General features: G+C 42.3%; 1 protein-coding gene across 6 annotated transcripts in view; it reads right to left on the bottom strand.

Annotated features, from left to right (window-relative positions):
• Nucleotides 1-11,040, bottom strand: part of NTN4 (netrin 4) — a 129,190-nt gene extending 118,150 nt beyond the window's left edge. For 5 of the 6 annotated variants that reach the window (XM_055576908.1, XM_055576923.1, XM_055576916.1 and 2 more), the window contains exons 1-2: nt 10,056-10,595; nt 6,762-7,291 (exon numbers count right to left, since the gene is read on the bottom strand). In XM_055576908.1, the coding sequence (XP_055432883.1) occupies nt 6,762-7,291; nt 10,056-10,110 (585 nt within the window). In that variant the 5' untranslated portion in view covers nt 10,111-10,595. Of the gene's footprint in view, nt 1-6,761; nt 7,292-10,055; nt 10,596-10,942 lie in introns of those variants that run through there. The other variant, XM_055576944.1, reaches the window with a different exon arrangement.
• Between the last annotated feature and the right edge of the window lie 4,287 nt (nt 11,041-15,327).

Here is a 15,327-nt window from a genome sequence, read left to right as displayed (position 1 = left end):
TTTTAATTGATAACCATCCTGTGGGTTTTCCTTAAACTAAAGGCAATTTTTTAAAATGTGCTTTTATAAGTCTCCTGCCCCACCCCTACAGGAAGGGAGTAGCCTAGCCCCAGGGTGTGGATAATCAAAGCACTCTAAACAAACAGATAAAACATTTATTTTCCAAAAAATTCAACAAAATTATAGCTGAGAACATGCTTCAAAGTATAACATTAATAACTTAGAAAAATTACTTAAAGCAGTTACCAACTAGATAAAAAGTATTTCCTTCACCCTCATCCCCCACAAACAAACCAATCAATAAAAAGTGTGCTAAATGGTACTGAAGAACTGTTAATACTCATTCCCATATGGTTTATGCTAAATGATCTTGTGTTAGTCGCTCAGTCATCTCAGACTCTTTGTGATCCCGTGGACTATAGCCCGCCACGCACCTCTGTCCATGAAATTCTCCAGGTAAGAATACTGGAGTAGATTGTTATTCCCTTCTCCAGGGGATCCTCCCAACCCAGGGCTCAAACCCAGGTCTTCCACATGGCAGGCAGATTCTTCACCATCATCTTGGGTAACATTAAATGCAAAGAGTCTTTGCCTATTATCTTTCTATCTAATGTAAAAAAAAATTAACTTTATTATACAAAGTTCTCATGCATGCATGCTAAGTTGCTTCAGTCGTGTCCGACTCTTTGCAACCCCATGGACCATAGCCCACCAGGCTCTCTGTCCATGGGATTCTCCCATGGAGAATTGTCTCTTATGTCTACCTGCAATGGCAGGCTGGTTCTTTACCACTAGTGCCACCTTGGAAGCCCAAAGTTCACATAGCCATATTACAAATGATCAATTAAGCTGTAAGTTTTATAGTTTAATCGTTACCAGAGCAATTTAATTTTGTTTTGTTTTTAATTTTTGAGTTATAATAAAACCTAATCATATAAATAATTTTAAGGCAATCTAGTCATCCCAGCTCCAGCATCGATTACTTCCTCTGACCAAGTTACCCTGATTCACTAAGTCTCAAGGACTTTATCTGTAAAATAGGGTTGATACTGAAACCCAACTAACAACATTCTTTTGAAAATAAGGGATGTAGAGAACTCTACAGAATGCCTGGGTATGGGAAGCTGCAGTATATAAGAGCTGCCACCATAACTCTCATGACTGATGCTGCTGCTAAAACAGGCACGAGCATATTTCAATGACTGAAGAAAACAAGTAGCTAACCAGAGTAGTGTCTCGAAAGTATTCCTACTTGTGTATTACTTTATCTTTACAGTTTAAAAATCCTAAATATTGCTGAGCACCTTATACATGTAAATACCTATAAAACCCTGATTAATGTATCATTTTCTGCACATTTGTGCCACACTGACTTTATCACAATGTACTGAAATGTAATCCTCTTCAACAGCCTAAAGAGACACACACTCAAATCTTGAAAAGCATAGGACTTGCACAGCATACTGGGGGAATTAATCATGCACTGTCTCATATTATTTAACAAATCAGTCCATAAATGATATTTAATCTCTTACGCACTAGACTGTAAGGACTACAAAGGAAAAGCAATGTATGTAGTTTTTGCATCTTTCACACTACACAGCTTGACACAAAGGAATTTCAAATGATTGGGCTGCCCAAAAAGTTCGTTCATGTTTTTCCATAAGATGTTACAGAAAAACCACAAACGAATTTTTTAGCCAAGTCAATAGTACAGTGGAGTTAGCACTAGGCGAGAAGTCAGGAAATACAAACTTCAGCTGAGTAATTGTAGACAAGACATTAATTCTCTTCAGGCTTCAGATTACTCATCAGTCATGTGCTTTTCCATCTATGACATTGAGGTTCCTTTTCAAATGCTCTCATTCTAAAAAACACTAGCAAGAGGGATTTTTACCAGTGTTTGTTATTTTAATACACAACTTCATTTTTCCATATCAAAAGATTGAAGAAAGCCTTAATTATAGATTTTGTTCACTCATGAAATCTTGCCAGGAACTCAGAGTTCTTATCACTGTCTGTTTCATCCAACACAAATCCTTCACTCTGTTATAAGAACAGCAACCCCTCCCCTGCCAGCATTCCCACTGTCTGTGTGTTAGTCACTCAGTCGAGTCCAATTCTTTGCAACCCCATAGACTATACAGCCTGCCAGGCTCTGCTGTCCTCTGTCCATGTGATTCTCCAGGCAAGAATACTGGAGTGGGTAGCCATTCCCTTCTCCAGTGATCTTCCTGACCCAGGGATCGAACCCAGGTCTCCTGCATTGCGGGTAGATCATCTGAGCCACCAGGGAAGCCCTCCCCACATCCTCTATCCTGTTTTATTTTCTCCTTAGAAGTCATCACACTCTGGCATACTGTATAACTTAGCTAATTTGTTTTGTCTTCCCCACCCCACTCTCACTACTGTGCCAAGCACCAGGCCTATCTGTGCCTTTAAAAAAAAAAAATGGAGGTATATTTGGAAATTAAGAATTATATGTATTTAAGGTTTACAATTTGTTACACATAAATATTGTCAAATAATCACCACATTCAAGCTAATTAACATTTCTGTCACTTCAGATAGTCACCACTTTTCAGCACATGTGGTGAGAATACTTAAGATACAGCCTCCTGGCAAATTTCAAGTACACAATCAAGTGTTGTTAGCTGTAGCCATGAATGCGTGCATGCTCAGTCACCCAGTCGTGGCCGACTCTTTGCGACCCCATGGACTGTAGCCTGCCAGGCTCTTCTGTCCATGGGATTCTCCAGGCAAGAATACTGGAGTGGGTTGCCACGCCCTCTCCAACTATAGTCATACTATTGTACATTAGTTCTCCAGAACTTGTTTATCTTTCATAACTGAAACTTTGTGCCCCATGAACAATATTTCCTCCTGTTTGCGTCTTTCACCAGGATTTTGGGAGCACTTAATACCTCACCCCAGCATTTCCCAAATTATGCTCTGAGGATCTCTAGAGTTCTAAAAGGTAGGAATTGGAGTTCTGCAAAGACAGGATTGCATGGGCTAATAAGTTTGGGAATGTCCCATCCTATACCTCCCATTTGAAGATACAGGACACATAATGAGAATATTTATGTGTTTATAAATGTCTCGTTTTGTTAAACCCAGTCAGTGTCTCCCAACCTAGTTTGGCTATGGAAACTTTTATTCCCAGAACACCATCGACATCTCAGAGGACACTTTTGCTTAGGAGAAAGCTGTTTGGCAAATTCTTTTTTACCTTCATGTCACATCCAAATGAACAGCAAATGTGAGAGAGTGAGCGAGAGTAAAGAAAGACATCTCTTTGCTATCAACTCTTAGAGGTCAGTAATGGCGAGAGAACATGGTTTTATGAAACAAATACTATACTTAAAGTCTTTGTGATTTAGTCCAAGCTCTGTCACATAACTAACTGTATGAAAGTGTTAGTCGCTCAATCCTGTCAGACTCTTTGCAATCCCATGGGCTATAGCCTGCCAGGCTCCCCATCCATGGGATTCTCCAGGCAAGACTACTGGAGTGGGTACCCATTCCCTTCTCTAGGGTATCTTCCTGACCCAGGGATTGAACCCAGGTCTCCTGCATTGTAGGCAGATTCTTTACCATCTGAGCCACCAGGGAAGTCCAACTAATTGTAAGCTGAGCAACTCACCTTATCTCTGAGCCTCAATCTCCTCTCCTATAATGAGACACATTGTAGGATAATCATATCCCGTTCTTTGAAACTGCTGACCAGCTTAGAACGTTTTGTGTAAACTTAAACTTGTATTTAAAAAGTATTCTTCTGTGTGGATTTTTGAGGCCTGTATTTTTAAAGTCCTCTTTCAGATGACTGGTGCCTTCCACTCTGAAGATGGACATATCTGATTTCTTAGACATGAAACGACAGGACTCTCTAAAGCCCTAAAAAGCCCAAAGAAGTATTTCAGAATGGACAATGGAAACAAATTTAAAGACTGGGATATATTTACGTTAGCCTACGTAGTAGGATAATACCTAGAGAAGGCCTGAGAAGTCTTATGTAGAATGGAGAAACATATAGGTCTACAGTATTATAAATAAGGAATAAATGAAATCTGAGCCTGCTTATTTGATGCTAGATTAATTGGATTATTTTTCTGCTCAGTTTTCAAAAGTAGTGACTGATGCTACAGAATTGTACTGAAAAATTAATTTGTAGCTCAGCACTAATTTATATTTCAAAGCAACAAAGGAGCGGTAGATAATGATCACTTCCAAGGAGGCTTCCTCTGGTCCTTATCTTTGAGGAAGATTCTCTTCTAACTCAGGAGGGAAAGATTCATTCCCAAACCTGTCTCTAAGGGAAAGAAATTCTATGATGGTTTAACATATACTTGCAAGTAATGCTCTAGAGAGAACTAGATGGCATTTAATGTTTTTCTTGCCATTGAAATATGTCTGCTGAAATAACTACAATAAAAAAAATTTTAACTAGATATAAAAGGTGACTGCACACTGAAAGATCGATCTACCATAAGTTTTAGTCTCTACCTGCTTGAAATTTGATATAAGCATTGATGACAATAAGTAGTTTGGCTTTAAAGAAAACAAGATTTTGCTCTGCAGTGGAGAAGGCAATGGCAACCCACTCCAGTACTCTTGCCTGGAAAATCCCATGGGTGGAGGAGCCTGGTAGGCTGCAGTCCATGGGGACGCTAAGAGTCCAGCACGACTGAGCGACTTCACTTTCACTTTTCACTTTCATGCATTGGAGAAGGAAATGGCAACCCACTCCAGTATTCTTGCCTGGAGAATCCCAGGGACGGAGGAGCCTGGTGGGCTGCCGTCTATGGGGTCTCATGGAGTCGGACACGACTAAAGCAACTTAGCAGCAGCAGCAGAGTAAATAAATGTTTAGTCATTACTTTAGTCATCTCTAAGTAATTTCTTGGCCATTGAAATACATTTAATATGATATTTGCTAAGCAAGCATGCCTACCATCTGGTTACTGAAACTCTTATTTTTGCTACTTCATAGATAACATGACGCAGTAGCACTGAGATGGAGGGAACTGATATGAGCTTGTGGATCAATTCCAAAGCAATCTGAGAGTTCAAGCCATTCATTTGTTTGCAACACAAAGTGTTCTCCACAGAAGAAAACAAAGAGTCTAACTTATCTGTCTCTTTCCTGTCCTGCTATCTGGAAAAATGTCCATCGTGACAGGGTGCACACAGGTTTACAATACTAAGCCAACTTAAGGAAGAATGGAACGAAGAGTAAGAATGGAACACCATCTGCGTGCTGCTTGGGCTGTATCCTCCTTGGTTCTGGTGCCAGCAACACTGTTCCAGGTCTGCAGAGCGCACACAGAAACAGCAGCAGCTGGATAACATGGCAAAAGTCCACATGTCTATGGGAGTAAGGGGGAGAAGTACCCAAACCAATCTTTCCATCAGTCCCTGGCAAGTACCCCTGTGCACCAAACCAAAGACAGAATTTGTAGCACTGCCTGACACATAGTAGGGACTCAAATATTTACTAAATATAATCATCTGGGAAGTCTATGAATAGTAATATAAACACTGCTGGAAGAATGATCATCTTAGTGTCTGGATGTATGCTTAACACTTGGTCCAGACGTTCACAACTTTGACACTATTGACATTTTGAGCAAATAATTCTTTTCTGGGAACCGGAATGGGAGGAGTGTTATCTTGCGCACTGTAGGAGGCTGAGTGACCTCCCCAGTCTCCATCTACTAGACACCAACCGTGTCACCCCCACCCTCAGCAAAAGTGTCTCCAGACACTGCCAAATAGCCCCTGAAGGGTGATGTTAACAAAATCACCTCTAGTTAGGAACCACTTACCTACTCTCTGTGTCAGGTTCTAGAACTAGAAATACTATATTCTCTTCTCTTTTTTTTTCTACGTTGATATTTCTTGATCTATATATTGAAGGTACTTTATTCTCTAAACCTGCTTTCACCCCATTGTCTCTAAACTCCATGTTTTTATACATCTCAGTGGGGGGAGGGCTTTCTAGGTACATCCATACAAATTAAAAGAAAAAAAAAAGTCTCCCCCTTGAGCGATGGGAAATATGAAGCAAAGAGTAAACATTCTGTATAGAAATGGTACTAGTAGATAAGGGGCTGTTTTGCAGAGTGATATTGAGAAGGTCTTGCACCCAGGATAGACCCAGGAGCCTGAGCTGCAACTGATGTGTGTGTGTATATGCCCAGAAAGAATTCCTGCGTCTAAAAAGAAACTAGCTTCATTTGTTTGCTATGCAGTCTCTTAATCTTAACAATAAAACTCCTCTGTTATACAAAAGTATCCTTCTGACAAACATAGTATTTTCCTCCCTTGGCTTTGTTTTTATTTACTTCCTATTTATGTTAAGGTTGCAGAAAGATAGGCATGGGCTCCAGGAACAGGCAGTCTCAGTAAGGCTTGCCCCTGCAGAGGCACAGTAAGCAGTCCTGCTGACTGAAGACACCAGTAGTCTTTTAAACCTCTAAGGTAAACTGATAATGTTGCTTATCTACTCTTCCTTTAAATGAAAAAAAAATTAAAATCTTAGATTTCTGATTTAAACCTAGCCAGTAGGCAACCCGCTTGAAAATGATTCCACATGCATGTCTCAGGGTGAGAAATAATTTATGACAAATAAAGCTCATGAAAAATTCTAATTTCATTCATGTTGCTACAAGTATACCTTCATGCTTTAAAAAAAAAAATGTGGGCTGGTAACATTTTTCTACCTTACTTACAGTGTGGAGTTAAACCTGTGCCCTTACCTCTCCTCCAGTGCAGGGAAAAGGATTGGAGTATCTAGAAGTGCAAATAGCTCCCTTCTTGACAACATCGTCTTCCAGGCCAAATGTAGCTGAGCAGTTAGTTGCAAAGTACTTGTAAGGCTTCCATGTTTTTCCAAAGTCCTGGGACCGGTCCAGCACCATGGCTGCCGGCCGGGGAGACTTGAACACCATAATTAGATGAGTGAAGTAGAATTCAGCTTCCAGGTCTAGCTGGATCTTTTCTCTGTGTACATCCTCAGCAGACTGCCACCACGTGCGAGGATACCTGAAGGAGGAGTCTGCCATGGCAGCTGGTAGGTGAGCCAGGTGAGGCTGGGCAGCATTGCATTTGTCACATTTGGGCTGCTGACAAGTCAGATCAGTGTTCTCACTGTAGAAGCAGTACAGTTCAGTGGCGTTCTGACCACAGGTGGTGTCTGTCCAGAGTTTTCTCCCTAAAGCCAAATTTCCCATCCGAGGGTTACAGGCTTTTTCACAGCGGGAACTCACTCCAGCCACTCCACTCAGTCCTAGAGATGGGAAAGCATATGTTATTCAAGACAAACCCATCTGGAAAGCTCTTCTGTCCACCCAGTCCATCTTCAGCAGTCCCCATGTTGCCCTGAGACTTTCAGTAAAGAGGAAATTCTACCAAATGCAAATATGGAAGTGTGTGAATGTGCATGAGTGTATGAGGGTGTGCCTGCATGCGTGTTTCATGTTCAGATGTACAATTCACATAAAAGAAAATAAAATCACTTTAGATAAAGGGTGAGAGGAAGGAAAGTGTTAACATTGGGAAAAGATAATGGGCCTAAACCTTTTCAAATATTTTTAAACAGTCTCTATTTTTGAAACACACTCATTTGCTTTTGAAGCCATGACATAAATAATACTAAAAACCAATAATGTTTTTAAGATCACTCAGTTTAGTCTTTCAAATATAATTTGAGTCCTTGGCATTATCTAATATGTGTATGAGAATGCACTACAGAGGGAATATAGAATTCTACCATATTTTTAAGACAAAAATATGAAGGGACAAATTCTCTAGGAAAATCAATATGAGATATTGGTATACAATGGGATCTCATTTAGGGAACTAAGATGTGCAATATCCGTTTTTAGTACTGCATAAATGTAACTAAGAAAAAACCCTCTAAACTACCAGATGACAGAAAAGCTTATTTGATGTGCTCTCTCCCTCTTGAGTGCTTCTCCCTATGACAGGTTATATAGTAGTCACCTGTTTGCCTAACAGGAGAATGGTTACAGTCTGGCAGCCACTAACAGCACCTTTAAACATAATCTGTGAACTAAAACACCTTCTTAAAGAAACATGTGCTTCCACCCAAACAAAGGCCCAGCAGACTTTAATGTTTCAAAATTACTTAAAATGATAAACATTATCCACCCATTAACATTCTGACTACATAATATAATCCTTTAATTTGGGCTTGTCATTTTAATTATGAATACCTTAAACAAAATTATCTATTTTAAAAGTTAAAACAAAGAGGGAAAGAAGGAAAAGGAAGTCAAACCCCAAATTCTGGCTAATTGAACGTTTCTGCTTCTTAAGAGGGAGCACCTCTGAATTGTTATCACTATAAGCCAAATGACAACTTAGACCAAAAGAGAGACATTTCACACACTATCACGAGCCTCACATAGTCTTTGCAACCTTAAGAAAGGGCTTCCTTAGGCATAGTTTTTAAATGTCAGATTCAAGTGTGCCTTATGTCTGGACTCTGCTTGCCACTTTTCTGATTAGCTGGGGCATCAGCTGCTTGTGGCCAACATCACACGAACACACAATGTGCTATGACTCACCTGTAAAGCATTTCAGGGAAAATCATATACTGCCCGTACAAGTATTTTTGACTTGAAACACTTGCCTTGTGATATTTATTTACAACCTTTTGATTGCTTGCATGTTTTTGCCATAACATGGTTTGAAAGGTTTATTAAAGTTCACTTTGTGGTTGGGGGAGCATACATAAGTGCACACAGGGATGCTTAAGTAGCAGGAATTAAAATAAAAGCTTAGACCCTTTAACAGTTCCTTGGGAAACGTTCTAAGTAATTTTAGAGCTCCCCCTGCCCCCGCCAAAAAAAACTAAGAAGCAATCCAGAGAAGACTGGAGTTAGATAAATAATCGATGGACACAATACTTAGAGATCCCTAAAGAAGTGACCATCCAAATATAGCAAGGATGCCCCTAACAGTTCGACTGGGGTTTGGGATGCAGATTCTAAAGCCTGGCTTTTCTTCATGCTGGCATCTCTGGGGGCAAAGTAGATAAAACCGAAGGGAAGGGAGAAGTGTGCCAATGCTCCCTCTCCACCCGTCAATCCCTCCAGCCCACACTCTCCTTTCTGGAGCAAGTGAGATGCTTTGAAAGACCAAGAGGCCAAATAGTTACTCACTTTCTTTCCCCCTTACACCCTGAACTGCACTTGAGCCTAACTGGAAACCAGGTGACCTACAAGAGGAGAGAGAGGAGCAGAAGGGGCTCCCAAATTTAGAAAGAGCAAGCTAGGACTGGTGGCCAAGGGCAGCCCAAGGCAGCCCGGGTGGGAGTACAAGGGCGAGCGCATCTGACGACGCCGCTGCCCCGCGTCCAGTTACCCAGACAGGAAGCAGACCCGCCTCCGACCTCCCGCGGAGCCTCCGCCAGGGTACCAATTCCCCAGGGCGGCAAACCAGCTCCTTGCAACCTAGGGTGATCACCACCTACCGTCCCAGGCCGGGGTCTGAGTTCTAGCCACTGTCCCGGTGAGAGGGCCCTCACCCCGCCCCAGGTGTCCCTACCTGGCTCCCAAGTACCCAGCAAGAGTTCGGGGACGACGGCGATCGCTCTCAACAAGAGAGCGGCCCCGGCCCACGCGCGCCCAGGGTCGCTGGGCCACCCCTCCCCGTCATTCCTCAGGCCATGTAGTGCCGGGGGATGGCGAGCCTGGTCCTTTGTTCCCTCACAAAGTGGAAAGGCAGTTTTTTACTAGTCCAAACCGAGGAAAAAACCAAGGTCGCACTATCTCAGGCAGGGCGCACCCAGGATATCGGGTTATCCAAGGGCATGTGTATCGCAGATGCAAATTAAAAAAAAAAAATCAATAATATTTTAAACTGAGGAGACCCGGGGAAAAGGAGGCGGAACATGGCCACTCATTTCATCCTTGGGCGCTGAGCTCGGTGCTCTCAGCCTGCGCTCCCCTGTATCCCCGAGTCCCGAGATGGGGAACACAAGAGCGAAGGAAGGGGGGTGGGGGCCCGGCAGCGTCACCACCCACCTGCGGCCACCGCGGAGCAGCCCCAGAGCAGTAGCAGCCGCGCGCAGCTCCCCATGGCCGGGAGAAGCCGGGAGGACCCGGGCCGGGCGCGCGGGAGGGAGTCGAGCCCTCGCGGCTGTGGGATGAAGCGCCAACAAGTCCTCGGGAGGAACCAGGGCTCTTTATTTCTTCGTCCTCCTGGGGTGCCTGGTTCGGTCAGTGGGCGCGGGCGCCGGGAAGCCGCGGGCTGGGGCCGCGCTGGGAGCTGGGGTGACCCTCGCGCACCGGCCTGGAGGGGCCCGGGCACCTCGGGGGCGGCAGAAGCCCTGGGACCATAACCTGCCCGGCCGCGCTGCCCAGCGGAGCAGTCCGCGGGCTCCTCCGCGGCTAGCCCGGGGCTCGGCGCCCGCAGCAGCCGCTGAACTTTGCGAGACCTTTCACTTCCCGGCCGCCGCCGCCGCCTCCTGGGCGTCCTCCTCCGCTTTTACCACCTCCTCTGGCTGCGGCGTCTCCGTCCCCTGCTTCTCCATGGGCAGTTCCATGGGATGCATTTTTATTGCACCGACACCGCGGCGCTCCGGTGCCAGCCCTCCTCCCCTCGCACCTCCACCCCTTCCTCCCTCCCGCCCCCCGCGCTCGCTTTGACAGCCGGGGCGCTGTAGCCTGTGAGGGCGAATTGCCGCCGCAGCTCGGGGAGGGACGCCCCCCACCCCACCCCCCACAGCCAGACCAGCCGCCCCGATGCCTCGCTGCCAGCTTGACCCGCCCGCCTCCGCCCCTCCGCGAGCCTTTCACCTCGGGCCCCCAGCTTCGCCCGTGCCCCTCCCGGCTCTCGCCCTGCATGTCCCTGCGTGACCCCCCTGGTGCCCTCCAGCACCCACAGGCCTCCTTTAGAAGCAGTCTCCCACCTTCTCCCGGAACATTCCACAGAGCAGTTGACTCCTTGTTGATCAGGTCAGGGCATGCCAAGGGGCTTAAAGAACCGCGAAATAGGCTAGCGCCTACTTCCCACATCCCCCCAGCAAAAACAAACCCTCCCTCTTCTCCACCCCTTCTCCCAGAGTTTCACGACCCAGGGATAGAACCCCACACACACACACGCCCACCCAATCGGGGTCATGGGCAAGAGAGAGCTCATTAACTGCATTCGCCGCTTCTCTGCTGACCCTCAGGGGAGTTGAGGAGGGAATCTTGGCTAAACAATCAATGCTTACTTTATCCGAGGTGTATCCTTTTTGATATAAAAAGTGTTTCCTAATTCAAACTCAGGGTGCTAAAAGAAAAGGGGCACAGGATTAGCCAGTGCCCAGTTTAAGAACATCCTTGCTAGAGGCAGGGGCATGACAAAGAGAACCTCTTTGGTCCTTCCAAGCACTGTCCTTCCAGTTGTGCTGCGAAACAGTGAAGTTGTGAAATAACCTAAGGGAGAAGATTTAGTAGCAGCCAAAAGCAGCTAATTGTCCATAGCATTGTGCCGGGCTGCTGATTATGGAAGCCGGTTATGGAGCACTTGAATCTGGGGCTGACTCAAGTTCTGTGAAAATCAAGTTCTATGTACACATCCAGGGAAACTGGCAAAAGTTAAGTAGAAAATAGGTTTTGATTGCAGTGTTCATTTTGTGCCTTTGAATATTTTCCTGAAAAGTAACTGTTTTACAGATACAATTCAGTTGTGTGTGTTGCTGATGATGACAATTTAGATGCCTCAGAGTACAAGTAGGTATTATTTATGACTCAGCTGAGGCTATAGAAGAAGTTTATATCTCCCAGGAGGGACTGGGACGTGGTCAGCATCATCCATTTGGGGACATTAAAATTATTCTGGCCAGCACTGGAAAGTGGCAAAAGATGTGGAATAGCAATTTATATAACATTTCAGAAAAAAAACCCTTTAAATTTTCAAATATTGGCAATTTGGGGGCTTTCTTCATATCTTATAGACATGCTTCCAACTGAGTCAATTGGACATCTCTCCATATTATTCTTACCAAATAAATGACAGGAAATAATAACAATCCAAGGGCTCTTAACACCAATATTAACCTAATTATCAAAGCAAACTTTTAAAAAAGAAAAAAAATGCACATTTATTATTAACTTCTGATTCTACCCTATTGAGGCAGAACTACTCCATTTCCCATTACAAATATTAAGGGCATTACTATCTGCACCAATCCTGCCTTGATAATATACTTCTTTGATTGCTCTGTAACTGGTTCCTACTTCCTTTAAGGAGACATTGAGTTCCTTAATGGTCAAGCAGTCTGTTATACTTAGTCTGAACAAAACATTATTATCATTTTCTTTTATTCTTAACTGAAAACACCTGCTAGATATAAAATAAATTTTCATTAAACATTTTTGACTGGGTTATGTTAAAAAGCGATTGCAGTATACTAAAGACCAGGGATTAAGAAGAAAACCAGTGAAATCAGAATGATTCCCCATATTCTAAAGAAATCTGTATGTTTATACCAATATTTTATATATGAAGCAGCTCAGAAGAGAATAGTAATTAGCTTTCTAATCAATTTCATTTGGTTGCATAGTCTAATTTAGTTATAAATTCTGTTTTCATCACTGAAAATTTTTTTGTTACTTTTTTTTTTCTATTTTCATTTTGAAGATGCTATACAAGGAAAGTTTACCTACCTAAGGAAAATCTTGCTCAGTGATAATCGAGGGCATACACTGCCTGTGATTAAGTGTTTTTGAAAATTTCAATAATGAGTTTAGAATTTTTTAAAAAATTTATGTTAGTAGGAAGCTTAGCAAACCTATGGAATTTTGATAACAAGTTTCCAGACACCACATAATTGACAGATCTAGAATACTCCTGAGAATTTGAAAGAAAGCTAAAAAATGCCTTCAAGAACTAAAATTGATGGCAAAAAGTCCATATACCAAAGACCTTATTTACAGGTGAGCTCTTTAGGTCTTCACTTAAATTATCCACTCAGTGTTAATAAGTTTGGTTATGCTGTTATCCTAGACGACAGCATATTAGAAGCAAGAAAGTAGAATGAAGCAGGAGGTTGTTAAAACAAGGAATGAGTTGAGGCAACCTGGTAATAAAGAGGATGCATGCTGTGCATGCTAAGTCGCTTCAGTAGTGACCGACTCTGTAAACCTGTAGCCTGTAGCTTGCCAGGTTCCTCTGTCCATGGGATTCTTCAGGCAAGAATACTGGAGTGGGTTGCCATTTCCTCCTCCAGAGAATCTTCCTGACCCAGGGATCGAACCCCCCGTCTCTTTTGTCTCCTGCATTGGCAGGTGGGTTCTTTACCAATAGCGCCACCTGGGAAGCATAAAGGGGATGGTAGAACTATAAAAAGTAGCATAAGGACCAAAAACCCCGTAGCAATCTGAGGCCTTTAATTCAGAGGCAAAGCATCAAAAAGCTGCAAAGGTGTCACCCTATTATAACTTAGTACAGTAAGTGATGTTTCTATTGGATCATGGGGTTATTTAGCATCAAAAGGGACCTTGGGGTCCTTGAGGGCAACTTCTTACCTCATCAGATCCTCTCCCCAGAATCTCTGTCCAAAGGTCACCCAGATGCTGTTCTAGAAATCTCAGTAAACAAAAGCCTCAAAAACAGCCCTTTTCATTTTGGGTACTATTGTAATCCTTCTCCTTAAAATTCTACCTGTGTTTATAGTTTAATTGCCTGAACAATATAGAATAGGCCCAATCTTTTTCCAATAGGTATTTGAAGGTCTGAAGTAAAGTTTTATTGCTCCTCCTATTTTCTTCTCCAAGTGTTTAATTGCCCATATAGCATGATTTCCAAACCTTTAACCATCTTATTCACCCCTTTTCAGATATACTACAGTTTTGTCAACATTGCTTTTATACTGTGTACCTAGAACTCAACTCTAGGTTTGTCTGAATTGGTGTAGAATAAAACTGAACTAATAGTTCACTTCACTTAGGTCTAGGGCTTATATTTCATTAGCCTAAAAGTGTATTAAAAGTTTTATGATGTCAACTGATATTATGCTTGAAGCAAATTAAAATCCCCTTTTTATATGCTGATGTCTTAAGGACTCATTAATAAAAGGTAAACGTATTTTGTTTAACCAGAAGGAAAGAGTTCCACTAAAATACATTGCAGATAGAAAGCATTTGATAAATATTAGGGAAAAAATCCACAAATGCAAATTGTTAATTTTTAAAAATGATTAAATTTTTTAAAGGAAACTATTAGTTCTGAATGGGGTAAGTATTTTCTGAAAAAATAATCACTTTTATGGAAAATTTGATTCTTTAACAACACTGTATTCTGCTGCTGCTGCTGCTAAGTCGCTTCAGTTGTGTCCAATTCTGTGAGACCCCATGGACAGCAGTCCACCAGGCTTCTCTGTCCCTGGGATTCTCCAGGCAAGAATACTGGAGTAGGTTGCCAGTTCCTTCTCCTTAACAACACTGTATACATTGATATTATTATACATTTCCAAGAAAAGGAGGAACTTTGAAATAGTGATTTTAGTACGCTTAGTATCTTCCCTCCACAGAACTGTAAACACTATCTCAGTTATCCCAGAAGCATCAAGGAACAGGAAAAGTTTTTCACGTTTTCTGAGAGAGAAAGTGATATGAAAGACATAAATGCCAAAGTTAGATCATCCAATAAATACATACTAGAGATAGGACATGGATTTCCAGATTTGTTTGTGTTTTAACCATTGCTTATCCATCAGTTTTCCATGAGTACAATCTTCTCTTTTTGAACTAGAAAACCATTAGGATAAAATGAAATGGAGAATTGTTTCCATTCAAATAATCCTATATTTTGTTGTCTACCTGGTCTATTCCCTTTGAATGCCGTTTAAAAACACCATCTTGGGAATTTCCTTATGCTTTCATCTAAGCCTCTTACCACTGGCACTGTATTTCTTATTTCATCTGCTTCCTGGCTATAACTGTTCATTCCTAGGAAGGGAGCAGGAACCTTTGAAAATATATTTGCTCTTCCAGGAAGGTAAGCAGTACGTTTCTTATAAAAAAAAAAAAAATGCATGCTCTCTCATGTTCAGATTAATTATACGGAATCTAGAAAGTTCAAACAAACAAGAACAGTTCTGTTGTTACAGAGATAGCTCCTCTGGACAGCACTATACTGACAAATTTTAAACAATTTCTCTTCAGAATACTTCTTAGCTAAAACTTTCTATACATATTGCTATTTCTGACATTAATGAAAAGATGCTAAGAGACAAACAACTATTTTTTTAATGTGGGAAAATAGATAAAGAAATAGCTACCAAAGGCCTCATGAGGATGAAAGAAT

This window comes from Bubalus kerabau, chromosome 1 (genome assembly GCF_029407905.1).
Source record: "Bubalus kerabau isolate K-KA32 ecotype Philippines breed swamp buffalo chromosome 1, PCC_UOA_SB_1v2, whole genome shotgun sequence".
In the NCBI taxonomy this organism is placed as follows: domain Eukaryota; kingdom Metazoa; phylum Chordata; class Mammalia; order Artiodactyla; family Bovidae; genus Bubalus; species Bubalus kerabau.
This window is presented reverse-complemented; position numbering and strand designations above follow the sequence as displayed.